Source organism: Ixodes scapularis, unplaced genomic scaffold, assembly GCF_016920785.2.
Source record: "Ixodes scapularis isolate PalLabHiFi unplaced genomic scaffold, ASM1692078v2 PGA_scaffold12__126_contigs__length_90152505, whole genome shotgun sequence".
NCBI lineage: Eukaryota > Metazoa > Arthropoda > Arachnida > Ixodida > Ixodidae > Ixodes > Ixodes scapularis.
The window spans coordinates 23,166,588-23,194,411 of NW_024609838.1; the positions used below are offsets into that span (position 1 = coordinate 23,166,588).

At 46.1% G+C, this 27,824-nt stretch overlaps 1 protein-coding gene across 2 annotated transcripts; it reads left to right on the forward strand.

Annotated features, from left to right (window-relative positions):
* Positions 1 to 27,120, forward strand: LOC8051110 (protein zyg-11 homolog B). 2 transcript variants are annotated; one of them, XM_029992077.4, is made up of 18 exons: positions 1 to 343; positions 750 to 996; positions 3,859 to 4,029; positions 5,881 to 6,183; positions 6,665 to 6,937; positions 9,357 to 9,465; positions 11,869 to 12,009; positions 13,840 to 14,016; positions 16,363 to 16,416; positions 16,486 to 16,596; positions 18,256 to 18,397; positions 19,275 to 19,345; positions 19,447 to 19,494; positions 21,278 to 21,345; positions 21,463 to 21,592; positions 21,994 to 22,046; positions 23,921 to 24,018; positions 25,495 to 27,120. In XM_029992077.4, exons 2-18 carry the CDS (start codon positions 890 to 892, stop codon positions 25,701 to 25,703), a joined length of 2,265 nt encoding a protein of 754 aa, XP_029847937.2. In that variant the 5' UTR covers positions 1 to 343; positions 750 to 889; the 3' UTR covers positions 25,704 to 27,120. The 2 variants fall into 2 exon arrangements, with proteins under 2 accessions (XP_029847937.2, XP_040360461.2); XM_040504527.2 differs by lacking the exon at positions 1 to 343 and adding an exon at positions 441 to 493.
* Positions 27,121 to 27,824: the final 704 nt, after the last annotated feature.

Consider the following 27,824-nt stretch of genomic DNA (forward strand, 5'->3'; position numbering starts at 1 on the left):
TACAGGCCTTGTTGGAGATTGGAACGTTTCGGTTTGTATTGTTTTTCAACTATTTTTTTTTTTCTCCCTTCTAAACGTACAGCCTACAGACGATTGGCATCGAAAGAACAGTCGAGAATCGCAGTGCTTCCTACCTGGTGCCCGTTCCTAAAAGCACCCGCAGCTATCTCGGCAACTGACGGCGCGGCACACGCACAGCGAGTTGAACCTTCGCAGTACGACTCGAAATCTCCAGAGGTGATACGAGTGAGACATCTAAACTCGTCTTCTGTCGCCCGATTCATTAGAGCAGTATCTCGGGCTATCGGGAGTCTCATCCCAACGCCAGGCTGGAAACAACGGGGTGAGTAACGAACTCGGACTGCATAACAATTCGAACCTGAAACGAGAAAAGAAAAAAAAAAAAAGGAAAAAAGAAAGGCTACTCTGCTTTGTATTGCGTAACCCGAACCTTCCAAAATAAGCGATTTGATCAATCGTTTAACGATGTGAGGTGAGAATTGTTTTGTTTATTTTTGTTCAAGGTCCCCTCGGAGAATAGATAGAACTTGTCAACGCGATTGACCCAAGGCTCTTTCTTCGCGCACGGCTGATGGGAAGTGCTCGCGATACGTTCATGCATGCTGCGTTCTGCTGGATACATATGTTGTTTCCGATCTCTCCGAATTACTCGTTTAAAGCGCCGAAACGACGTGCCTGCTTGCTTTGCTAACCAATCCGACTCGTTTCGCGTTCACTCCGACACCCAGGGCCGCAGGACTGTTTCTACGGGGTGCCATCCAGAAATCACGGCGTTCTGTTTCGGCGATCGGGGAGGAGGTCGCGATGATACCTCTGGAATAGGAGCACTGCCTGCACTGCGAGCCCGGTTTGCGTCGCCGCGGGAGCAATGTACGACTCTCCCGTGTCCCTCCAAGAGTGCTGTGTGGACTTCATCTGCGAGAACATCGACGCGATCTGCGAGGTTCAGGCGAGCCCCGATGACCAGACGCTTCGGTGAGTGGAAATTCCTCGAGCGTACCTCCATCGCATGCTCCTCGTTTTGTTGCTAAGATCCCCTTCGTCGGGGTCTGACGTTCTCTGACACATTTCGCCGGGTCTGGTGACATTCCACGGCAAGGTCGACTCAATGGCATGACATTAGCATACGGTCAGTTGTGGTTGCCATTACCAGAGCGTGTGTTTTACCGCAGTACAAGACATCCACAGTCAAGACCATAGAGTTATAATGTATGCTAGAGGTTCATATGGCACTAGTGTGCTGTGGCAAATCGAAGCAGACAGCAACCAGTTTCAAATTGACTTTCGGTTTTTTGGGGGAAAAGTGAGTGCATTTTCCCTTTGCTCTCGATTATAAGAGCAAATATTCTGAATCATTCATACGTACTAGATAACTTGGAACATTTCTCAGTCATGCATTTTTTAGGGGCAAAGCTCCTTAGGGTCTAGCCTTGTCCGTCCGGCGTCATCTTAAAAAAAGAAAAAAATGTTTGCGCAGTTGACAGGATTCGAACCTGTGCAGGGAGACCCCGATGGATTTCTAGTCCATCGCCTTAACCACTCGGCCACGACCGCGGGACGAGTAGGGAGCTCTGAGATGTGGTAGTAACTCAAGAGCTGGGGATGTCATGGATGAAACATTGCATGTAGCCGCTCAACGTCTATGCAGGAGAGGGTGCTGCAGTCAAATACGTATATAATTGTGTTAAACTTTGCATGCATTGGCTCAACGTTCATAGACGAGAGGGCGCTGCGGTCAAATGCTCAAATGCGTATATAACCACGTTCCATACCACACATTCTCTTTCTGACATGAACCGTTGACTTAAGCGGTAAAGATGCATTCCCACGGCTTCTAGCGGATCCAAGCTGATCCGCTGGAAGAACCACTGGCTCTGCATTTCACCGACCATAAAGCAGTAATAATGAAGTCGAAAGGCAACCCGGAACTCAGCACTACCTATGAGCAGTAAAAAAAAATCAGCACCATCAGCACTACCTATGAACAAAATCAGTATCACCAGAGCTTCACCCCAATCAACATCATTCACCACGTGGAGATGCGGTAATTTTTTCCCCAATTCATTGCATTTAAAACGGTGCTAAAATGGCTTTGTACATGTATTTATGTGCACTGTCGGACACTGTTTGCACGAACACGACGTTGGCACTTTTCAGCATGGGGGATTAACGTGCCAAACAAATGAAGGACATCTGGAGCATTAAGAGAGACGGCAAGAACTACGCAGTAACACTGGATTAGTAACTTCCTGTGCATGTACACTCAAAATAAATTGAAGGCCACGTAATATAGCCTGATTTTCAATGAGTACTGCTTTATTCTTTCTGCTCTGCGAAGATGCTTGTTCTACGTTCAAAACATCACCTGCACGCTCAAAATCTTTGAGAAATGGTGCCTCATAAAAGCTGCCCGGCATAAAAAGTAATAAAGAGACACCTTTCATAGCCCATGCACTTTATTCTTTACATTTTTAATGTTTTAACAATTCGTAAATATGCAAGACGGGGTCATTTTCATGTAGTGACAGGTCTGGCATATTACCAGTATATAAGCGTCACCGGGGGTCCATATCACATGAGCGAATGACTTTTTAGCAAACAGCGACATTTGAGCGAATTTACGTTTTAGCAAATAACGGGGGCGCGCGTTAACCCATCTGCCGCGCTGCGCTTACGCCGCTTCTTGGCGACAGTCTGCAGCGGCTCATTACGAAAACGTGAACTCATTTGGCCCACCCGAAAACGCCGCTTCGCGGCGTCCGGCTATTCGCTAAAGTGTCATTCGGTGAAAAGTGGGCGTTCGCTAAAACAATCATTCGATCAAGTGAGTGCCTCCCGTTTTTACACACGTGCTGTAGAACAGAGGGTTAGGCCTAAAATATAGCGAAGTTTAGCATCGTTCTCTGGTAAAGAAAAATGCTGTAACTAAAGCACACTTTTACAATGTTAATAAAGATACATGCTATACAGTACCGCCCAAACAACAAAAGTTATATATGTTATTTTCCGTCGAAGAGACAAAATGCATGCGTGTTTTCCCATAGGAATGCACAGGATCCCTGCAAAATTAGACTGGTTCCTGTCTACTTCAATTTGCCTCCCGGAAGTCGCATAGGCACTAGCGCCACTTGAACCTCTAGCGTGCGTTATAATAACTCTGTGGTCAGGACATGTATACCGAGTCTAAACTGTTGAAGATACAGGTTGTTTGTCTAGACTCTGGATATAGACAAACTAAAATGTTAAGCATATTTCTGACATCATCATTTGGATGCCGTGAGTTCAGCTTACCAAGTGTTGGGAAAGTGAAACAAGACCATGTATTTTTATAAGATATCATCTGCTGTGTATGGCTTGCACTGATGTCAGATCAGCGGCCATTGTGAAGGACCTGGCTGCTGCTTGCGTACTTTACGCAGCATGTATCTTATACCACCGAATTCGTTTTTCTCAGCAAGGACAAGTAGGATTGACCATTACTACAGTGTGGTTGCATCATGCGTAAGCCATGCATAGGCTAGGAACTAAGGTGTTGGGCATGCCTATTTCTGACCTAGTCGCTTGTTTGGCAGTTCATAGTTCCAAGTGTTGGAAAAGTCAAACAAGGCCATACACTTCCATGAGGCATCATCTTCTACTATTCTATCGGCTCCAAGAGCTTCTGTTAATTTTTTTTACTCATCTGGATGACACAACACGGTTCATGGCCATCTATTGAGGGACTTATTCAAATCCTTGAATGTATGGCCACATTCAGCGAATTAAATTTTATATTTACTGGTTTAACTCATGGGGCGGTCTTGCAAGACATCTGCACTTGTCCTTGGTTCTGCCCAGGTACTCTTTCAAGGATCCAGATGTCTTCTTCCACAAGGAGGTGTCCCAGCAGGTGCTGGAGACACTCAGCTCACGCGGTCTTCTCAATGACAGCATCCTGACGCTCTTCGACTCCAGGAGCACCCGGCTACAGAGGGTCCGCATAAAAAATGCCACCAACGTCACCACCAAGCAAGTCCACTTTTCGCCTCTTAACCTTCTGCCGTCCATCCATACGAAACGCATTTCCATGTGCAAGCTTTGCTTGAATAATGACTGCACTGTTGGCCCGTGGACCACACAAAGACTGTCCATGGATGCTATGGCAGCCTTCCATCGGTGTCACGTTAGAAGCTATTGTAGTGGCCTTACTGTCGAGCGTATACCGTCTCAAGCACACATTTCGTATTATTGAATTTGTTTTTCTTGTCGAGGACGAGGGATCACCACCAACATTGGTTTGCCGGTCAACCGCCGACTTGTTGCCACTTGTTGCCTGCCTGCCGACATTTCAGCCAATGTATTGCTGGTTTTCACTATTTTGATTGATGAAAAAAATCATCAGTGTCGGGTAAAATACATATATAAAAAGTACTTGAAGTAGAATACAAAAGTAAAGGAGAGGTTATGTACTTCCAGTACATTTTATGAAATATGAACTATTAGCATTGGATGAACTTTGATTTCAATACATTCCTAAATCAACACTGATTTATGACACATATCTACCTAAACACTCGAATTACAACCTGAGACGTCAGCACTTCCTAATACCCAAAGTTAGAAGTAATTACGGGCATTAAAAATGATCCTATGAAATTCCTGGGTATTCTCAACAAACATATTATTCACATTTCTCAACTGGCCCATAAAATCTCTTCCGTGTTCCTTTTAAAAAAAAAAAAATATGGTAAGGATCATCCACTGACCAGTAACCTAGCGCAGTAGCCTCGTAACTTATGCTGTCTGTACCGGTTTCTGTTTGTTTCCGTGTCAAATTTCTAACCCCGCTGCCTGAGTGCTCTAGTGGCAGTTGGGGTCTTGTCTGGTGATTTTATTCACCTTTTGTCCCAACTGCCTTGACTTTTCTGTCGAAATAAAATATGTCAATTAATCAGTCATTCAAGAAAGTAACGTAGTAAGTAAAATGGGTGCAATGTACCTGAAGTAAAGTACCATAAATGCAATGTTCTTTCAAAGTAAAGTACATTAACTTTTTAACACAATCTTTCATGATGCCCTGTTATTTTTTTTATTTTTTTAATGTATGCTTGCCTCAGGGGTAATCCGGGGTGCATCAGTTATTTTTTAAGGTGGTCACGAATATTGGATGAAGTCAAGTGGCCACAGAGCAGTTGATGTATTCTCGCCGACAAACTGTTTAACGCAATCAACTCATAAGGCACTTATTTGTTGGCAAAGCATCATTTCGTAGTACAAATCTAACAAGACCAAGAATTTGGTGAATGCACTTTGAAGTCGGTAGTTGTACCTCCCTTGGAAAGTACCAGAAAGAAACACATTTCAAAAACGAAGTACAAATACATACTTGGAGAATGCACTTCAAGTAAAGTACAAGTTTTCAAAACCTTACTTGAAGTGTAGTACCTTTTAAGTACAGTGTACTAAAATTGTTTCCCAACACACTGAAAATCCTATAATGGTGCAAGCTGAGTCACTCCAATGTCTCCTATGCAATCAACATTGTAGCCACTTTTAAGGGGCTCAGGTGGCGCAAAGCACAACCTAATACGTTCATGCTTCACGATCCATTCTCTGACATGCTCATAAAGCAATGCCACAATTTCATCGCAATAATAACATGCTTGGAGCTGCCTCGGTGGCTTCGTGCCAGATGCCCTTCGTTGGCGGCACGTAAAGACCCCAGATGTTTAGTAGAGTCATCAGGACATGTCAGGCCCGGGTTCCTAATGCAATGACTGCAACGACTGCAGTCATTGCATTAGGATCATCTGTGGTTACACCTGTCCTCGAGTTTTGTCATGTCTCAGAACCGCGGGTTCCCTCTCGACCTCGCCACAGGGGTCTGCGGGTCCTACGCTCGCACAAGCTGACCGAGCTGGAGGCCACGGGCCTGAGCCAGGTGGCAGTCAACGACCTGATCGGCTGCCTGGGCGACTGGACGCTGAGCAACCTCCGGCTGCTCAACGTCGCCCGCACCGCCTTTACCAGCTCCAAGTTCTGCGTGGTGGTGGCGCTCTCCAAGCTGCGGAGCCTCACGACGCTCAACGTCAGCAACACGGAATTCAACCGCCACGGGCTGGACATTGTGGCGACAGACCTGCCCCTGCTGGAGGTCCTCGACATCTCGGCCACCCGCATCAAGTGAGGACCCCCCTCGCTCTGCGACGTCTGCTTGCACCTTATGAACGTGGGGTGTTCGAGGCTTGTTCGCACAGTGCTGTCTGCTCAAGTCACGTCATCTTATGGGAGCTTGGGTGTCCATTCACGCAAAAACATTTGCTTACGTTTCCAGGCATTACATGACGAACCACCAGGACGTCCGTGCTTTGTTTGTTGCATGCAAAGCTACTTCTTGTATTGGTTTCCACGCTTCGTACGAAGCACGGATGTCTTGGTGACTCGAAGAAAGTGGACACGAGCTCCCTTAACGTGACACTCTCTTGTGTGAACGGACATTTACGTCTGCTTGCGCCGTGAATCATCAGAAGGTAACTTGCAATGATAATTTTAATCACCGAGATGTCTGGAATGTCATAACTCTGAAGCGTAGCTTTTAGGTGGCTTAAGATGACATTATACAACAAAAATACATTATGTCTTTGTGCCTCTTCTCCCTCCCCAGGGACATCTCTCCTCTGGTCCGCTGCCGCGACCGCCTCAAGTCTCTCAGCATGTACAACCTGAAAAGCCTGAGCTGCGAAGAAGTAGTGCCAGTGCTGTGCCAGCTACAGAACCTCCACCACTTGGACGTATCGGACGATCACGATCATCCACTGGACCTGCTGCATCCGCTGCGGCACGACGTTTCCTGGCTGCTCAAGGATCCGGACCGCTTCCCCCACCTTGTCTCACTCGACCTCTCGGGGAAAGATGGCGTCACCGTCTGCGCACTCAGGTCGGATACGAATGCGGCTTGCTCAACGGCTGCCAGCTGTCGCTGGCACTTCTTAAAATGTTGAAAACTTTGCATGCCAGCACGATGCCCTATGCATGGAGGCCGTAGGTGGAATAGAAAAAAAAAGGGCGTCAACAACGGTTTTTGTTTTACACGGAATGTCTTTAGGGCTAAAAAAGTAAATGAATAAAATGTAACGTAAAAAGGTAACACATAATTTCTCCACTATATTTGGCACGTAAATTTAATTGGTGCATAATTACAGCAATACGGGTTTTCCCGCTAAATCTAAAAGGGAAATTATATGTCACATTTATGCCATTGATTCTGCACAAAATGTATGGGCCAGTATTTTAAGGGAATGCTCCAAAAAGATGTGTAGCAGGTAATATTGGTATTCCGGCGATTTCTTTATGGTCCCCGATTTGCTTGAAATTTTGCTAAACTCACCAAACAACATCGCCAAAATAGTATCCCAAATATTAGATCAAAATAATTTTTGTTCACAAAGTTATTGAATTCACAATTTCGGTCCTCATCGTGTTTTTCAAACTGAAAGTCTCTACTGACAATAACAAAAAAGTGACGTCGGTGGAAGTGCAGGGGTTCACTCTTTGGATTGTAGAATTTGTTCCCAACTGATTCGAAGCAGTTTCATGGTGTCAAATGAATGCTTTGGAAGCTTTCTCCAGTCCCCGCGCTCTAGCACGTAACAAATGATTGGCACATTCCATTTTTTAGACTGCTCGCTCGACTGGCAAGCCTGCCCGCCACTGACGTCACGGCACTGAAAAGTGCGGGTATATTTGAATGTTGGTTTACGCATCATTTTCATTTGCCGATTTCGCAATAACTATTATGAATTTCGCGATACGAAATAGCATACCGGAAAGGGTAACGGCCGGGGAATCAGAAAATATAGTTAGTTGAGGTAGCTCAAAAAATCGCCGGAGTACCCCTTTAAAGGGGTACTCCAGCAATTTTTTCACGGTCCCCTATTTGCCTGAAAATTTGCTGAACACACCAACGAACATCGCCGAAATTGTATCACAAATATTATTTCAAAGTATTAGTTTTGTGTAAAGTTATTGAATTTCCAATTTTGGTCCTCACCGTGTTTTTCAAGCTGAAAGTCTCTACTGGCAACAACGAAAAAGTGACGCCAGTCGAAGGCATGACTTTACTCATTGGACAGTAGATTTTGTTCCCATCCAATTACAAGCAGTTCCATGGTGTCAAATGAGTGCTTTGGAAGCTCGCTCCAGTGCCCGTGCACCAGCACGAAACAGATGCCTGGCATAGTCAATTTTTCACGCTGCTTGCTTGACTGGCAAGCCTGCCTTCCACTGACGTCACAGCACTGAAAAGTGTGAGTAGACTTGAATGTTGGTTTTTGCAACATTTACATTTGCCGATTTCAAAATAACTATTGTGAATTTCGCGATACTAGATAGCATGCCGGAAAGGGTAAACGCCAGGGATTCAGAAAATGTAGTTAGTTGGGGTAGCTCTAAAATTGCTGGAGTACCCCTTTAAACCAGGGAAATTGTATTGGCCTGTAAAGGAAGAGAAATATTAAATGACTACCGAATTGTTCCAGTCAGCCAGGGGCTTGGGGACGGACGTGTCCGTATTTGGGAACTGTACAGTACATTGACTACTACATAGGAAGATGCGACAAACCCTTTCCTTTCCCCTCAACCACCCCCGGTCATGAAAATCCCAACCCCCTCGAAAATAATTCCTGGCTCTGCCACTGATAATTAGGGACCAATTCAGGTTTTCTTGCTATACTTAGTGGGTAAATTACGTGGTACACTTACACCTTGAACATCTGCTAGATTCAAAAGAAAAGAACAAGACCAAAGGGGGGTGCCGACCCCAAAAGGTCCGCAAACCCTTTGGGGTCGGTGAAGGCATTCTAGGTGTCCGCGAAGCCCTGCTTTATCAGCAAAGCTTGGCAATAATTGTATTTTTTCAAATTGAGAAGAAACATTCCAATTTTTGGGCAAGTTTTCTCATGTGTACATCAATGAGAGAAGTTTAATTCACCATAGCCCTCAGTTATATCTATTTATTGCATCATTATCATAATCAACCTATACTTTTCCCTTCCCCTCACCCCAAACGGGGTCCTTCATCGACATCAGTGGTTGAGAACCACTGACATAGATCTTCATCTGTGTGATAACGCTGAGGTGCTGAGTATGCGCAGAGGAAAGTTACTTTTGAACCCTAAACTTGGTTTTAAACAGATAAAGGTAAATTAAGAACTTGTCGCATGACCTCTGGGCATTGAGACTGGCTCATTCTTGTGACTCAGCTAGTTTTGAAGAAGTGTTTTTGCGGAATGAATTGCCGTTGCACCGTCGGCCGTCAGTGGTCACTGTCAGTTGCCGTGTTTTCTGTGTCCGAACAGGAGCTTTCTGGAGGCCCACCCCAAAATGAGCTTCTTGGGCCTCGTGCAGACGGACGCCTGCTTCGACGACTACTTCACGCGAGAGCTGCCGAGAAGCTCTGACCTTGTGGTAAGAGTTTCGCCAGGCGTCCCCTACGGCCATATCCCACACGATTGGTTTCTTTCTTCTCTTGCCATGTAAGCTGGGGAAGATGGTCCTCAAGCGTCTCGAAACCGTGGAGCAGCATAAACTCCCCATAAACGTCGGGTGTCGCTAAGCCGGTCGAAATGGTTGTAGGCAGAAACGACGACACCAATGAGGCCCTTCTGAAGTTGCACGATAAGTGTCGTACTAGATGAGCTTAGTACCAAAAAAAACATAAATAATGATATTTAAACAAAAAAAAGAATTACATAAATCGGATTCATTTGATTTAATTTGGCGAGCAAGAAAAAGTGATTATCTATTACCAGATATACTTTTAAGCATGGCTGTGTGATCAACTCATCCAATCACTGAAAACGATGTGGAAGAAAGAATTACTGTAAATTTAAACTTTTTTGTAATGCACAATTTAGCTAACACTTTTTTGTTGTTGAAAACACCGCCATACTATAACAAAAGCTGCCTCATTTTATCTTTTTTAGTTAGTGGAGAAGTTTTATTTGCTTTTCTTTCGTTTTCTGATTCGATTGCCATAGGACAATGAGTAACTGACAAACTAAATGGAAGATAGAAAGAAAGCTCACTGCTCTGATTTGCTCATAGGAGCACCACTTTGCTTTCGTGTTCTGCCTGCTATAAACATTCTTTTTTTTCTAGGCGATTCTTTTAGTTAAATACAAAGCAAATGCATATATTCTCCGCGCCACCAGCTGTGCGCAGTGCGGGCGAAGGCAACGTCGGGCAAAGAGAGAAAGGGCGAGCACTAGGAAGGTAGGAGGGTAATGGAGGCCGAGGGGAGAAAGGGAGAGCACTAGGGGCATTAGAAAAGAGAGGGGTTTCTCTCTTCCTCCCCAGTATTTCTAGTACTTGCCCTTTTTCCCCTCGCCTGGCGTGGCCTTCGCCTGTACTGTACGCAACTAGTGACACGGAGTATAGATTGCTGATGATAGATCTAGATAAATCTTTATTTGATGCTCTCTGTACCGGATATTCCTTTCAGGCATATTCGGTATAGAAAGCACCAAATAAAGACAAAGGGTAAATAAAAAATGAATTTTAGAAATTATTTTTATGAGAAAGGTTTAATTTAAATCATAGTAAAACTTTTTTTTGTTTTTTTATTTAGAGATTACTTTGCAGTGCCCGAGGGCATTTTAGCAGGGGGTTACAGTGCTGAAAAAAAACAAATCTTCATTTTCGCTGCACACTTGCAGCTCCGACGGTCCATTTCACTGCTGTATCGTTTTAACAAAAAAAGATTTGGCATACATGTCTGTCCTGGGATGGTACTCTCTAATTTTAAGAGCATGATCGTTCTGTTTAGAAATATACCGTAATATGGTTCTTTTAAATAAGTTTTACTGTTAATACCATTTTTATTGTTAGATATGAAAAACAGAAACTTTAAACACAAGTTTTTACGGCGGGCTGAGAGAAGTTCAGTTTTCATTTGAGTACAGCTGTCTCTCCGCCCGTTCTCCGCCCGTACCGTCCCAGAACGAACCTAGCAGCTCTGTTTTGTATTTTTTCAAGTTTGTCTATTAAGGTCTTTTGTTTCAGGGTCCCAGACGGCGCAGGCATCTTGTAAAATCGGCCTAACACATGTTAAATATGCGGTTTTCTTTAAGTCAGGGAGTGAACATTTTAGGTTTTGTTGAAGAAGTCATAAATAAAAAAAAGATCATAATTTAAACCATGATTTAAATCATCTTGATTTTTATTCTCCACCCTCTTAGTACAGAACTGTCTCGTAGCTGTGGGCCTATGCAGCTTTATCAGTGTTGTTCTTAGCCTAAAAAGCAATGTTTGTAGAGATTTATGGGTGTATGTCAAAGTATTTTGTGCACACTAGATGCACATTGCTTGTAACAACTTATTTAGCACATACTTGGCACATTATAGCCTTAGAAGCTTTTGTGGCATTGAACCCAAGGCAATCAATCAACTTATGTAGGATGTACTTGGCATGTTATAGCCCTAGAAGCTTTTGCATCATTAAATCCCAATTAATCAATCAATAAATCAACTGATTTAGGACATACTTGCCCCAGAAGCCTTAGAAGCCTTTGCATCATTAAACATCAGTCAATCAATCAATCAATCAATCGAGTTATCTGTGACATAGTTGGCACATTTTAGCCTTAGAAGCTTTTCATAATTGAATCCCAGTTAATCAGTCAACCAGTCTACTTTCCCAAGACATACTTTGTGTGTTATAAGAAGCCTTTTTATCATTATCCCCAATCAACTTATTTAGAAAATATGTGGTACATTACTGCCTTAGGAGCCTGTACATCAATAAATCCAAGTTAATCAATCAACCAACTTATTTAGGATGTCTGGTTTTAAACTTTCCCGTTCCCACAGATCACGGGCTGTGCCGACGAGCGACAGATAATGGAGGCGCTGAAGAGGTACCCCGACAGGCCGTACTACGTCCAGAAGTCCCTGTACTACCTCTACCAGTACACCCAGGCCTACTCGGAGCCCCGCGTAGACATCATACAGGTGAGTCCAGCTGTTTTATACAACACCGTTTGCCAAAGCGAGAAATTACACTAGTCAGCACGTCACCAGAATTGCATTCACTCGAGTCTGTCAAAACTCGGCCTTCATTCATGAAAGAAAGTCGGTATATTTAAAAAAAAGTACAGCGACCTCACAAAAAGTCCAAGTCCCACTGGAATTCATTAGGGGCAGCATTGTCAAAGCCAGCAGCTAGGTGGTGCAACCTACCACCCTTTATAAAGGGTACAGCCATTAGCATCCATCCATCCATTGAAACATACAACATTGACACACATCCATCTATCATTGATGTCTGTAAAAGCCGATAGATTTCTGTTTTAGCAGTTTTGTTGTCAGCAGAAGGGACTAATTATACCTTAGCATGGTAAATCTACTACATAAATGCACTTTCCAGTTTCGCAGCACTTTCCAGTTTGCAGATCACTACTTTATTATTTTGTGTTGCAAAAGCAGTGAGTTATGTTATATAGTCCTTCAAATTTACTATTGGCTTCTTTTTATAAAACGGTGCCTTCAGAAATCAAGGAAACTGAAGCTCTGGGTTCTTTTAGAATCATTTACAGAGTCCAGATTAGTTTGGAACATTGGTAGAAATTGTAAGAACTTAGCCCCCAAGCATTGGTGGAACCTCTTCCTCGAGTGCCTCCATGTTACTCCTGGTGGTGGGAAAACATCACATGTTCAGACATACAGTGGCACTCTGCTCCGTGAAACAAGCGTGCTCCAGGCTTCCTCAGAGAAAGAGCGCAAGAGAGAGCGACAAGAGAGCAGGGAAAAGATGGACCGAAATCGCTGCTGCTGCCACACTGATTCTCGAAAGCGGTTATGTGTAAAAAAGCATGGTGAATGCAGCCTCTCAGCACTTTTCTGCAGAGTGAACATTCTTCAAGTCCCTCTTCTCCCTGGTGCAAGTACATGAGGTCACGCGTGTGCATGAACAACCTGCGCGCGATGTGCAGATTATGACAGAGCCTTTTTGTTGTTGTGCATACATGTTGTGCATAGAGGGGTGATGACACCGTGCGCTTGCGGCCACAACTGTACGTCAGGAACGGTGTGGCAGGCCGAAGAACTGAACCGCAGCATGTGTGCATACTCAGGTCTTTAGAGACGGCAGCAGGAGCTTCCGGGGCCGTTGAAAGCGTGCACCCACACGCACGTGACGCAACACGTAGCAACCGAGGTGCAGTGGGGGACAGCTGGGCTAGGCTGTACTTGGGCTGCCAGTGGGGTGTCGCGAGGCAGCGTGTACGGGCGGCCCAAGCTGGGTTAATATTTTGTAATGAGCCATCCCCAGACTGTCGCCGCAAAGCAGCGTGACCGGGGAGGGGCCAGGGGCCGAAATTGGTGAAGGGAGACGTCGATATTCGGTTGCTAGGTGTTACATGAAGCTGTGGCGCCATCTGATGGTGACGTTGCAAACTTTGAATATGTGTTCTCCAACCAGTCCAAAGTCGGCGCATGTGCCATGGCACTAACGCATTAAACGAAGCAGACTTCTTTGCCGCAACAGGTTCAGGTAGTTTCGAGTGTTGAATTCCCTTTGCCGCGAACTGGGCTCTGCTCAGCGCTGCTGCGGGCTCCAAGTCGCAGTTTCACTGCAACACGGTGCTCACACACTTGCCTCGTTCTGTGTGTATGTTTATACAGCCTGAAGTTAGTCTGCCTAAACTGGCAACCTGTCAGTCATCTGTAGGTAAGCAACTTAGCCAGTGCAGTACAACCGCTAGCCTGGGATCTTTAGCCAGGGCCGCTGCCCTTGCCACACTAGTACGGCAAACAGGCAACTTTGTTCCCTTTTTTTTCCAGCTGATTTTGCCGGGGATGCTGGAGCATCCGACCGTGCTTGGGATCCAGATGGCAGCCACGGCCTGCCTCTACAACCTCTCTAAGAGTACCATGGGCCAGAAGATTCACCCCCGCTGGCTGCGCCAAATCGTGATGCTCACCCTCACCGCCATGGAGAACTTTCCCCGGCATCAGCAGGTGAGTCTCGGCGAGACATCTCAGCGGTGCCGCATTGTCTATTGTCAGAGGGCACTACGAGCCAAGGAACCTAATCCGACACCGTGCGGGTTTCGTGTAACCTGCGGTAGCAGAGCAGTAACGTGTGGAAAATGTGGTCAAGTGATATTTTCACACCGTTAGTTTGACCGGGATGGACCACAGCGAGCCGTGAAGCAGAGTATAGACACTTTCACTACCGAAGAACCATGAAAGCAGCAAGCTTTCGTTTGAATGAATTCGCTTGATATTTGTGCTTCAGCGCAATCCCAATCTTGACGAATGTACAATGAACTGTTCCTGTATAGCGACGGGAGAAAACAAACTATGTGAGATGAAGCAGAAGGCAAAAAGCTGTCCCGAAATCGCTCCTGGTAAAGTAAGAAAAAAAAAAAACAAGCTAATATCTGAGATATGTTTGCTGCACCAGGAAATGCGAATTTGCTGCATACGCTATTTGAGGCATCAGTTCCCATAACATGCGAGTTCGTAACAGGTTCCCGTGTGACCTTCGTACCGTGCTGTGTTTGCACAATTCTAACGTGCACTTTTTTTTCGCCAAAATCGGTGCCCAAAACTGCTACACGCGTGCTACAATTGAAACTAAGAACTGAAACTCAAGAAAAATGCAATGCTCGGTATAAGGTGGTTAGCCCCATCACCATCGTAACCGTTTGTTTACATTCGCCTTTTTGATATTCGTATCGCGCGCATTCTCTCGTGTCTACATACTCGTGTACGCCGTTTTAAGATGTGGAAAAAAAAATCCACTGGGAGGCTTTATTTAGACGAAAGGCCGTCACGCTGGTGGGAAATATAACAACGGAGACACACTGCGTGGCCTTGCAATCCCAGCAACCCAATGAGCTCGTTTGAAAGACGGCCCTCCGAAAGGCAACGGTTGCACACTCGTACATGCGCAAGAAGCACGGCACTTAAAACGTTTTGGACGAAAGCAGGAATCACCTCTCTGGACAGCGAAGAACCATCGTCGGACTTTAACAACGTCGACTAGTGCGCGGCACTTATTTTTGTGTTGGCGTTCTTTTCATAAAATCTGTTTATGAGGTATGTGTTTAGTCTTCATTATTATACCTGTGCTGTAAAATCGGCCACAATTTATTTTTTGGATATCTGAAAGCTAAATCTGCCTGCGCGTTAGAATCGGGGGCGTGTTAGAATTGTCCAAACACTGTAAAGCGAATCTGCTGAGTCCGCAACCCCTTTTACTGTGACGCAGGTTGTCGTAGCAAATTACCGCGTGTTTATCGCATCATAAAACACAAATTTGCCGTGTCCGCAATCTGCGGTATCAGTTCCCGTTTGTTGTGGTTTTTTTAATACTTTTTTGCTGTCGCATCTTCAAAGATAGCCCACCCCATGTTTTTCCCAATTTATCTCTTCATTTTGGGTGGGTGTCCTTACGGGATTGTACAGTAGTTCAAAGAACAATTGGAAGTGCGAAAGTGTATGAGCAAAGGGGGGGGGGGGGGGGTTAAAACCCAACCATGCTGATATGTAATTCAAGTGTCAATTCAGAACTGCGAGCGTGTTGTTTACATTTTTGTGACGTGAAATGTGCTTTGTCTCGTAAGGGGGTGTCTAGAAGTTTGTGAAGCCAAAAAGTGAAGCCGCCAATTAACTCGATGCTGATTGGCTGAGCTAGGTGATGATGCCACTCCCCCTATTTTGGAGACACCGCCACCGCCGCGAGTTGAGGTGCTATTTGGCGGTAAAGCCCAATGGGGAGTCTGCTCTGCATTCGGCAGACAGAAAGTTGACCCCCTGTCCCACATTTTTAAAGCCCGGGTTAGCGCCAGTATTTCCATTCCAGAAACTGCTATTGAATGCACATGCCATGCGTTAAGACAGTCGCCAAACTAGCAGATGAAGAGTGCCGAGAGCGTAGATGCCGCATATTTCACGGGCAACGCTATGTTGTTTGCTGTGCATTTTTTATAGAGTGTTGCAAGATTTTGGTGATTCTTCTCTGAGAGCTTCAAGCTTAACAATGACCTGCAACTCATTTCTTCAATAACCAGATTGTTTGATGCAATGCTCCAAGTCTAAAGCAGAACTACAGTCGAAGCTCATTATAACAGACCTGGTTACAACAGACATTTGGATATAACGTACCGATTTGTGAAGTTCGGTTGGTTTTCCTCTATGCGCCATTGACTCAACTTCGTATCTGCATACAACATACTCCTTTTACAACAGACCGAAATCTTGGTCAAAATCAAGGTCTGTTATAACGAGCTTAGACTGTATAGTGCGCCGAAAGAAGCGACTAACCGACTTTCCCATTTTTTCTCTTTCTCCCCCCAGCTTCAAAAGAACACTCTCCTCACGCTGTGCAGTGATCGGATTCTCCAGGACGTGGTGAGTTGTCGTCAAGATGGGTTTCGAGTCACGTGACCAACTAACGCCCTTGCGTCCCCGCCACGGCAGACGTTTGACCGGTACCACTGCGCTCGGCTGGTGATGGATTCGCTAGTGGCTTTCGATGACCCCTCCATGAACCGGATGTCGGTTGCCATCTGCTCTATACTCGCTGCCAAGGTGAGTGCATCTTTGAAATACTGATACCCAATGAAGCAAAGAAAGAGAAGCAAAGGCTGCACCAAGTGTTGCCAATGGCAGGATTTAAAAGGGCACAAAAGACCTTCGTTTGTCCGGCCTCCAGCGTGAGCTTCCTACCTACTATAACCCTTAACGTCTCGTGAGCCTTTAGCGTGCAAGCGCAGTCGAGTATGACGAAAGGCAATGAGCACGTAATCAAGGCCAGGCGTCGGAAAGTGACACCATGCCATTCTCACCCTTCTCTATGACTGTAGCTCAGTATCATTTGCGAGTGACTCAGTCTCGTCTTGAAGTATTTCTTCCAGACATAAAATATGGTATCAAAGCATTTAATAGGTTCCTTCGGGCCTCTTGTTATTTTCAGTGGAAAACAAGTGTGTCGTTTGTTTAGGGATCTATCTTTGATTATGGCTGCGAGAGAAACTGAAACCTGGGACAAATGTTGTAATGCTCCCCACGCCCTAAAGTTACAATGTCTGTACTTAATCAGGCTGCCCACTTAGTACTCGCTTCGACCTCGGCGAAACTTGGTATTTAGGAGGGAAAAGAATAAAGGCGTTGAATTTCGGGACGTTGTGTTTTCTTAGGTTGCGTTTTCTTCCCCCCGTCTAGCTATTCTTCTGCATACCGAGACCTTAGCAGAGCAGCCGTATTCAGAAGTGATGCATGCACGCATCGGCCCATACTTGCTAGTCTAATGACCGACAAGGAGCAGACGACGGTGGTAAACAAGTGGGCATGAGTAAAGTTTTATGTTTTCAAGGTTAATAACTAACAAATAAAAAAAATAATAAAAAATAGCAAGGGGCCTGAAGGAACCTATTTAAGACGCACAGTCGCGCAATGCGGGTGGAATGGTGCCGTCACGTACTTGAGGACGGAGGTGCGACGTTGTTGATTCTCATAGCCGTCGTGGTTGGCATCGTGGATGCCACTGACAACCACCACCAGTGATCAGTAAAGAGGGTAAGCGTGGTTAAAGTTTCTAAAACTATCCAACATTACGCGTAGCAACTGGATATACTGCCAAAGTGGGATTTCGCATAACGTGAGTAATGTCTGAAAACAAGTCTTTCGAGCAGACGGCAGGAAGACTCTCCCTTCGTCGCATAGTTACTGGCAGGCCAGGATGCCGGGATCTCTTCTCTCTCTGTGCTGCGCGGCCAACGGGAAGGCCCAGCTTCCCTGGCCTCGCGACAAGAGCGGAGAAAAAAATTTTTCCTTCGTGCGCGCGGCGACAACAACGGACAAGGTCTAAATATCTGCAAAGTGTCGCCCATAAAGCTACTGCTTCAAAACAGGATAAAGGGTTGGGTTCTTGAACCGAGAACCAACCTCGCGTGCAGTTTACAGGGGTATTCCGGGTGAACAGACAATAAGCCGTAGGCAAAGGTTTCTTCCCGTGAAGCTCGGATATTTCTCATTTGAGGATGGCTCCAGTTCAGGGCTTTTCAGTCTTCTCCGATTTCAATCAAATCTTGTCTCGGGGGTTACTTTTCGAGGTTTATCGACATTACACGGAACACTAGTCATAGCCTGCTGCAAGGCTAAACAACATTGTGCCCTAGCAGTCTTAGATTTGCTAGACTCTCCATACTGTGCCGTTCACTTTCTAAAACGGTCAATCGTCCACGGCAGATCTCGACCTCGGAGACATCGTCCCTGGGAGCCAAGCCACTGTACATGGAACGCCTGCTGAGAATCGTCAAGAGCAAGTTGTTTGCCGGCGAGGTGGACATCATGATGAAGTTCACACTCAGTGCCCTCTGGAACCTGACGGGTACGGACCACACCGCTATGACGGGTTCTTGGAGAGACGAGTCTTTTCGATTCGGTCGTGAGAATCGCCGTTTCGAGGCGGTGCTGTGGCGGAATGCAAACATCGGCAATTCTGTGCGGCATTGCAGAAATCACAAACACGGTTTGAGAGCACGTTTTTTTTACGGAACCAGTTGTGCGGGCAAACAAAGAATTTTTTCGGTGTTACATTTTCATGCTTGCCGCGGACCAGTTGCGAGCCGATGTATGGGCAAGAATTTGGAACGCCGTGTATCTGTCGAGAACTTGGGTGTATGACGCCCTGAAACAGTATTTGGGGCAAGTGAAGAGAGTTCTGAAAATGCATAGCTGAGAAAGGATGATCACTGCCTCTGCACCAAAAAAGTTGCGAAGAAATCTACAACCAGCATTAGTACAAAAGGGTTCTTTCACCGTAGACCGATAACAGCGTTTGCCCTTTAAGGTTATGCTGTGTGGACTGCCTGCATTGCCTATTTCTTATGAAAACAGTTGGCGTAAACTTTGCACATGTTATTTATAAGAACGAAAGCGTAGCAGTTTTCACTCGAGGCTTCTGTAGTTTGCCGCGGCATCGCTCGATAAATCCCGCTGCAAATGGACCCTTTTCGCGGAGGCAAAAGCTCGAACTATGGCTGGCGTTCGGAAGCAAAGTTGCACCACCTCTTCTCATCTCGTCCGAGTCACTGAGGAGGCGGGAGGAGTAGCAAAACCTCCCCTCTGAGCACCAGTTGCACTTCAAGCTTTCGCCGCTCAATGTATTCTTTATGTGGGAAAAATCCGTTGTGGCCTAGTACACTGGCGATTGTTCGGAGTTCTCGGTTTCTGACGGCTCGACCTCTCCTTTTTCCGGCTTTCAGACGAATCCCCCAAGACGTGCTCAGTCTTCCTTTCCATGGGCGGCATGGATCTCTTCCTCAATGTTCTCGAGGTTTGGCCGTCGCACATCTTTCGCACGATTACGTGACTGACCGGGGAGGCATGTTTCACGTATGCATGAGATGGAGTGACACATTTTTCTCCCTTGTCCAGCTCTTCCTTGGCGAGAGTGCGGTGGAAACCAAAGTCCTGGGGCTTGTTGTGAGCATAACTTTTTCTGTCCTTGTCGTTTGTGCTACGACTACCATAATCGCCGATTTTAAGATTCCTAGGATGCGTCACGTCCTGCGTGACTACAGTCACGCAGGACGTGACGCATCCTAGGAATCTTAAAATCACTCGGAAGCCAAGGGTTTTAATTAGAATGCTGAAGAATTTATCGAGCAGTGAAAAGTTTGAACATAATGAGCCATGCAAACATGAACCGAAGTTTCAAACTTTCTTGAGAGAAATGTCTTTTTTAATTTTGAGGTTTTTGGTCTTAGAAACTAATTAGTACACACCATTACACCGAATTTGATAACCTTATGCCAAACAGTTAAATATTTTCAACTCATTGTGAGGCAGTAACAAAGTAAAGGAGTTTAATGTTTAAATGCATTTTTCTCAGTTCCACTTTTTGCTGCAAATTTCGTACAAAGGAATTTTTTGTTTGAAGTTAAAAGTATTCTTATACTACAATCAAGATATTTCTGAACTAAAATTTACTGGGGAATTGGGCTACCTACTTCCTTTCATTCTGAGTTAAAGTCCTATATGAAAAAAAAAATTGAAAGAAATACATAGGACAGATATGCGTCTGATATTTTGAGGTATAATAACTCTTCGTAAAATATTTACATTTGAGTTTTAAAAACTAGATAGCCCAAAGTCCCACACCCCCCACTTTATATTCTAGCAGTCAAAATGGTGCTTATCTTAATAGCTTCATATTCATGATTTCTTAACAAAAAGTGACATATCTTCTTATGTGGGTTTGTCCTAGAGAGCTGAAAGTTTGCACAATACACCTACATCTCATGTTAAATCTCCCCTGGAAATTGCATTCCGGTCGCTTGAGTAGTTCAGAAGTTAAATCCCTAGCCGGCGGCTAAAGGGATACTGAACTGAAATTTTGAGCTCACAAAACGAGGCTGGACTGGTAGGCGGTACGCTGCAAAGCCCAAGAACATCACTCATACAGCAATATCTCTAACGGAGCGCCATATCTTTGGAAAAGAAGTGCGCGATTGAACACGGCGAACGAGGTTGACGAGACAAATCACGATTCTCATTCCCTCTCCTCCTCGCTACATCCCGTCGAGCTGGTGAATTGAAACGAGGAGAAGAGAAGCAAGGCCGCTTCCACTCATTCCCAAATGTTTCCGGAGGACCATGACGTCATAGCCCTCGCTTGATCACACCCTTCTTTTCCAAAAGTATGGCCATCCATTAGAGATATCGACGTACGAGTGATGTTTTGGAGTGCACAGCATCTCATTCAACGCTTCTGTGACCTTATTTTGCAAAATCCCAATTTCGGTTCAGTATCTTTTTAAGCTGTCCGTGGTTGTATGTGTGCGCCTCATTGTGGCACTGCAAAGACTAGTACTGGTGTCGAACAAAGACTAGTATCTTGCGGATGCCGGTGCAATAGACGTTGTACTACAAACCGTTGTGAATGCCACTCTGAAAGCACCTTTTTCAGTTACATTGCCTCGACGTCTTATTCGGCAGAAGGCGTGGAATGCATGTCCAATACCTCGTTCCTACGGAAAGGATGTCCCCATTCTGCGACTTTGCTGAATTCAGATACAGCACCCAAAAACGGGAACATTGCCACTGTTGAAGTGGAAGTACACACAACTCTATCCGGAACTTCCTTTAGTGCTTCTGTGGCACTCCAGAAAATACAATTACAGATTATGGTTCATCTGTAAGTAGTTTTTGTAACTGCCCTATATAATTACGGATCATTCACAACGGCGCGCCCTTTCCTCCACAGAACAACATAGCCGAGGTGCCCCATCTACGCAGCGACCTCATGAAGGACAACTTCCTGGGAATCCTGAGGTGAGGCGGCAACGCAATCGTCTTGCTCTCGGCGCGGAATGGCGTCTGTGCAACCGCCAAATCGCCGGGCAAAAAAGAGTGCCATCCAATGACCCGCCTTGCCACTCGTTTCCGCAGGAACCTGCTGCATTCGAGTCAGATCGACGTAAGCTACTTTGCGGCGGGCATCGTGGCGCATCTCGCGAGCGACGGGCAGGAACGGTGGACCGCCACCTGCGTTTCGTTGAAGGAGATGCTCCGCGAACTGGTGAGTCTAGTTCGGCGTCTGTTGACTCGCCAAGCCGCAAAGTGTGCCAATCGGTATGATGCAGAGAACACCGTGTGCCAAGAAAAGCCATGCAGCAGTGACCTGAAGTAATTTATGGCCCGAATTGGTTAATGCGTTCTCGCAACCAAAATGAAGGGATGCGATGCAAAAAGACCGAAAGGAGTTCTATGCCCGGCGAGCGTCGGAGTCGTATACACCGACAGGCAGAACCCTGCAGGTTCTTTAGGACGTAGCGTGTGGAGCAGCAGACCGTGTTTCAGTTAAAAAAATACTAAGTGCGTGCTACAGTTGCAAACTCGGCAGTCTTTCCTTCAGGTGTCGTAGTTTGGGCGTTTCTCGCTCTTGAAATCGCTCAACTTCTCCGCTTCCCCGCATTTCAGGGAGAAGTCGTGCAGGGTTGGAAGAGTCCCGACACCGAGATGGTGGCCTACAGGCAAGTAGCACATCCCTATATTTGGTTTCATTGAAAAGTATACATTGGAGACGCCGACGTCATTCAGTGAAAATCGGCTCACACGTGCACCTTGGTGCTGAAATAACAAAGTCAGCACCATGTCTATGGCATTGAGTTATCGCTGCACTGTATTTGTGAACAGGTTTAAACACGCATATCCACAGCCACATGTGTATGTGCGTGCGTGTTTTTTCTTTTTTTTTACGATTTTTTATGCTAGGGTTTTTGCATTGTTTGCGAGCTCGCCTGTGCCCTCCACTATCTTTGTAAAACGCTTTGTTTCAAAATTGGGTCACCTGGTACAGTGTAGACCGCATATAACGTATGTCGCGGGAGTCGCGAAAATCCGCACTATAAGCAGTACCGCGCTATAACCAAAACATCAATTTTTCAGGCCAAAATACATGCCATGAGACAACTTACCTAATTTATTTTATGTTAGATGAAAAAATAAAGCTTAGTTTGAGGAAAGTCTTTATTTCACCAGACTGGTACACTTCTCTTTTAAGTGTGTCAACTTTGAAAGAAATGAGCGACTTTTACCTGGCGCAGCCTTTTAACGGCGTCGCTGGTTGCGGACGGACGTTGCGAGCGTTCAGGGTTGCTAGCCCTAATCACTTTTCTCCGGTGATGAAGACGCGTGAAAATTCGCATCCATTATACGGTACGCGCCAGTAATACCTTTAACTTTAGCACAGGCATGAAATGCTCCAAATAAGAAATCCGGGCGATGTTTGAAAACACAAATGCTTAGAAAGCACCACTGTAGTCGAAGTAAACAAACACAACGACAGGGGCGTTTCTGCCGTCTTGAGAGTGCCGCCACGACATCGCCGCACGAGTAGGTGGATCTTCCCTTCTAGTACGTGCTGGGTTATCATAGCGGCACACAACAAAAATTCAGTCAATGATAGCGCTTTTACGCGGAACCATCGCAACCGACGCCATGTTTGCAGATAGAAGCCGGCCTGCGACCGGCATGCAACGCGCGCGAACACTTCTCCTCGACCTGCGATTGGTCTGTCGTTGCGGTTGTTTCCAACGCCAACGCGTCCCTCCGTCGCTATGGCAACTGAAGCCTCTCTCTTCGCTTCTCTCCGCTTCTTGGAGCCACGACTTCAAGCAACCTCCTTGCCCCGCGAGTGCCGCTTGCGGCTAGCCAGGCTAGCGCCGTTATCTAGTGTCGCACAGGGAACCCTGCTGGCTCTCAATCGGTGCGCTCGGCGCGCTGTTCCAGAAACCGCACTATAACCGGTATTTCCCTTCACGCGCCTGCATTTTAAGCGGTATGTAATTACATGGAGTTCTATGGGAGGCGAACCGGTGGTTTAAAAAAGCCGCGTTATATGCGGTCCTGCACTATAAGCGGTTACGTTGTAAATGGTCTATACTGTACTGGCCTTTAGCCGAGACACTTCGGAGGAGAGCCGGACGTGCCGTGCTCGCCCTTTCATGATACTGTTATCCTCACGATTAGCAGTTCACTATTGCCATCATTATGCACCCCTGTTGCGAGCACCTGATCGACTAAAGAGCTTATAAATGCGTGGCATTTGTAGGGCCAGCGGTTAGTGATTTGGTGTCCGTGTCGTGTAGGTTAGACAGTGAAGTCATCGCGTAAACACCGTAATGACATTGCAGACACTGCTATGTCATGGTATCCCACGTCAGGTGGCACATTGACGTGATGTCACGTCGCCCCCCGATGTTGTAAAGTGCTATTAATGCGGAGCTATGAATGCAACACATTTAGAGCGCCTTTGGGGTGCCCCAAGGGGACAGGCAGTTTTTTCTCTGGGTTAGTGCAAAGGGAGAATGGTTCACTAAGTGAGGCTACTGTTGATTTGCTTCAGGTCCTTCAACCCTTTTTTCCCGCTTCTGCACTGCTACACCGCATACGAAGTCCAGCTGTGGGCGGTCTGGGCCATGCACCACGTCTGCTCCAAAAACCGTACGTATCGAATACATTAAGTCTTTCGTGCAGGACAAAAGAAGCAATTCCCACGTGCAGTATCATGCTAAAGACTGGTTCACACATTTGTGTTTGGCTGCGATTGACCATGGGATCGAAATAATTTCGATGGTATTACAAGCGACCGTTTCTCGTAGATAGTGCTTTGATTTTATCTCGCAAATACTGCAAAACCTTCTATCTAGTTAGTAGACACAGATTGGTGGTGTTCCAAGGTTATCCAGTAGACGGTGCTAGTGTGCTCTCTCATTGTAAGCGGCCTCAAGCAGCCTGTTAAAAACTATGTCCTCTGAAAGCTTTGTCGAAAGAATTCTTAAAGTGTGCTCGGCCCATTTGACACCTGCAAAGTCGACTTTGTTCGCTACCAGACCCTTCTAGCTGGGACTGAATCACGAATGCCGTTTAGTTGCGGCACGTTTAACCAGGCACTGCATTATGCAAACTGCCTTTTGGGGCCGTGGAGGCATTTTAATAAACGGTACACAGCCTCAATCATGCCTTATAAGGTTTCAATTAGTAAATGTCGCATTTCGTCCCGGGACGAGAGACCAATAGTCGTTTTTTGAACGAAACTACTATTTCGGGGCATGAAAGGATTTGGACTGGCGATTTCCCCCTCCGATTGTTTTGTGGGCGACGCCATTTCGATGCAGAGCGGAGCAGGTGCAATGGACCTTTCTGGAAATGCCGCCAGTGCCACCAGTGAGCGCTCCTGGGCATTATGGGAACTGTGAGGGTGTACTGCCCCTAAGCCAAGCCAAGTCTAGCCTAGTTGACCCTTTGCATGCTAGGCGGCGCACGCTATCGCCCGAACTGCAGCACCATTCTCAATCCATTCATGCATCTAGGCAAGCCGACGGTCTTCAAACTTTGGGACGAGCTGCGTTTTGCTTCGTTTAGTGGGGAAGGAAAGTAGAATCTACCTACTAGCTCCACTGATTCCCGTAGCAAAATATAAAATAAACATCTTGGGTGCACGAGCGATACCTTGCACTTTTAACACGTAACCCATGCCCGATGGCCCATTAAAAAAAACAAAAAAACGATGGCCCATTTAAAAAAGGGATTGAGGGATTCTCTCCATGTGGGCAACGCAGCACAGGGCACTGCAATGATTGCTGTCTGCCGTACACAGGGACCCAACACAAACGTAGGCAATCTGGTTCTCGTAGGTGGTACAAGCAGCAGACGACGGAGTAGCGACCTTCGCTGTTCCCATAATACCTCACGCGCACCCCTTGAGGACACATACTACTTTCCAGATAGGTCCATTGGCAATTTTGCGGTTCAGAAATGGGACTTCCCGAGTTTTAGCCGTGGCATCAGCAATATCGATTGGCTCCTACAGGACAGAAAAGCATTTCCTACAATTTTAAAGAAAGCTGGGGAATACCACGATTTTAGGCACCGACACCGAAGTGGCACTAACCTGAATGTCTTGTTTCACGCCCACAGCCAAGCGCTACTGCACGATGCTGGTGGAAGAAAAAGGCATGGACGTCCTCCAAAGCCTGCTGGACTCACCCGCCACGCACGAAGCGGTGGCCACCGTCTGCCGAAACATTGTTGCCGTCGTCGAGACGCAGCGTAACTCCGCTACGACGACCGTCGCAAGCGCCACATCGCTTTCCGACGCCGCTGCACCCACGACCATCCTCCAATGACACCGACGCGGGAAGTTTCTAGATGCCGCAAGACCAAGGAAGCTTTAGACAAAGTAATTCGTCGGTCGGCTCTTTAAAAAAGAACAACGGCAACAGAAAGTTTGAAACGAGAAGAGTTTTCTTCCGTGCACGTGTGGCTTCCGGCCTCGTCCCCCAGCCCGTTTCGTTGTTATTTTCGCTCTAGGGTGGTTTGCTACCGCAGCCCTTCACCCGTGGAAAGACTTGGCGTCGCTGCGACGAGCGAAGTGTAATTTATTTGTCGGAGTTTCCGAGGCGTGTAGTGTACTTACAGGGAGGGGCGGTTGTGTGTTGCGCGCGCATTTCCTCGAGTTGAGTTTTCTGAACTACGTTCTCGCCGCAACTTGGCATGGAGTGAATGCTACGGCCCCTTTGAGCCAATCGGAGCAACGGAAGCGAAGCAGGTGACAGCCCTTACGAAGGGTACAGGGATGGCAGCGTAACCCAAACAGTTGGAGAAGAGGGAAAGGAGGAACTCCCCTTTTACCCAAACCCCTCTTCGTGCGTCCAGGACGTCGCCTTTCTTTCGTAGAAATTTCGAGCTCGTCGCTCATAACTCCTACAAAAGCGGCTTCCCTCCCGCAGCTTCGGTGTGTAAAGTTGCATCACTGTTTGACGCGCTGATTGGCTCAAAACGAATGTAGGGTTCGCTCTTTGCCAAGTTACGGTGAAACTAAGTATAGCCACCTGCCCTGCCTCCTTTTGTTTGTTCGTTGCAAAGAGGGCATCAGGAAGTTTTTGTGAAGATGTGTTGAGAGGGAGTTTTGTTGTGAAAACCAATGTGATAAAACAAGGAGGGAGAGAGGGAGACCCCATTGTTGACGATTTATGCGTTTCTCGTACGAAGAAGAGTCTATTTCTTGTTGTGAATAAAAAGAAAGTGTCCCTATATACACGGAAAGTTTTCGTTATTCCTGTATTAGTTTTTCGCTCTCTCTCTCTCTGTCTTTATGATGGCAATGTTTTTTTTTCTTCTGAAAATACGAGCTTCTTTAAATTTTTTCCACCCACCCTGGTGAAACCAAAGACTCCCCTTGAACGCATAGCTAGCAATGTGTGCAACGGTTACGGGAAAAGAAAAAAAAAAAGTTGCATTTGTGTGTTGATTGACAAGCCGGGATCCGGTTAGTGCGTGTGTGCAAAGGTGTTCCGCAACGTTCCTCCATGCTCATGCTCAAAATGAAATCTGCAAAAAAAGAAAAAAAAAGCATGTTTTGTCCCCCCCCCCCCCCCCCCTCCAGCATTCTTGAATACTCTTGTTGCCGGGCAGCTGTTGTGGTCTTTGTTTCGTCCCGTTTTATCGAATTAGAAGACATGCCACATGGCTAACTCCTGTAGTAAAAGTCCAAACTGGAGCACAATTAAAAAGAAAAAAGAAAAATTTCACCTGTTACCAAAACAAGCGTTCTGGCGTGGTTTGTCTGCCGTCTTCATCCCCTCCGATGGCATGATTGTCGGCAATTATTATGCAATCCTACACACACTTCCATGAAATTTATTTTCTTGATCGGCGGTCAAACTCAAATATTTTAAGTGAGATGTGCACGAACGAACGCTGCTATCCAACTTTACGCACCGCTTTGCGGCCAGTCTTGACATTAGTGTTCTGCGGTTCCATTTCCAATAAACATTCTTGGCGAGAATTTGTTGGCAGCTGGCAAAAGAAATATTACAGAAGACACCTAGACATCATTGGCTGAAGAATTGCAGGATGAGACGTGTTACGTCCGTGCTTTGCGATTAATCCTTCTGTGTCCCCATCGGCCGACCCTGCAAACTCGTTTGCTGTGGAGCGATATTAAAAGGGCACTGAAGTCGATTCCGAGACTGTTCTTTTGTTGGTTGCAACTTAGTCTAGACGCTCTAAGCATTCCAACAAACCCGAAATCACAATCGTGCGTAGCTTATTTCCTCGTTAAAAGTGTGTTCAAAGATCGAGACACGCCTTTTTTGGGAAGAATTTTCTTCCGAGTGAAATGGTCGACGAAGGGCGCGTGTCGGCGAGTTGCAAGCGATGGCTTCGCCCGCGGAGAAAAAGAGGAGTCTTATCCGAATGTGTAACTATCGGACTCTTTTTGAAACGAGTTATAATATAATCGTTCG

Coding starts and splice junctions, on each gene's coding strand:
- LOC8051110 (XM_029992077.4), top strand. CDS start 890: ATGTACGACTCTCCCGTGTCCCTCCAAGAGTGCTGTGTGGACTTCATC. Junction 6,184..6,664: donor ATCTCGGCCACCCGCATCAA/GTGAGGACCCCC, acceptor CTCCCTCCCCAG/GGACATCTCTCCTCTGGTCC. Junction 6,938..9,356: donor GTCACCGTCTGCGCACTCAG/GTCGGATACGAA, acceptor GTGTCCGAACAG/GAGCTTTCTGGAGGCCCACC.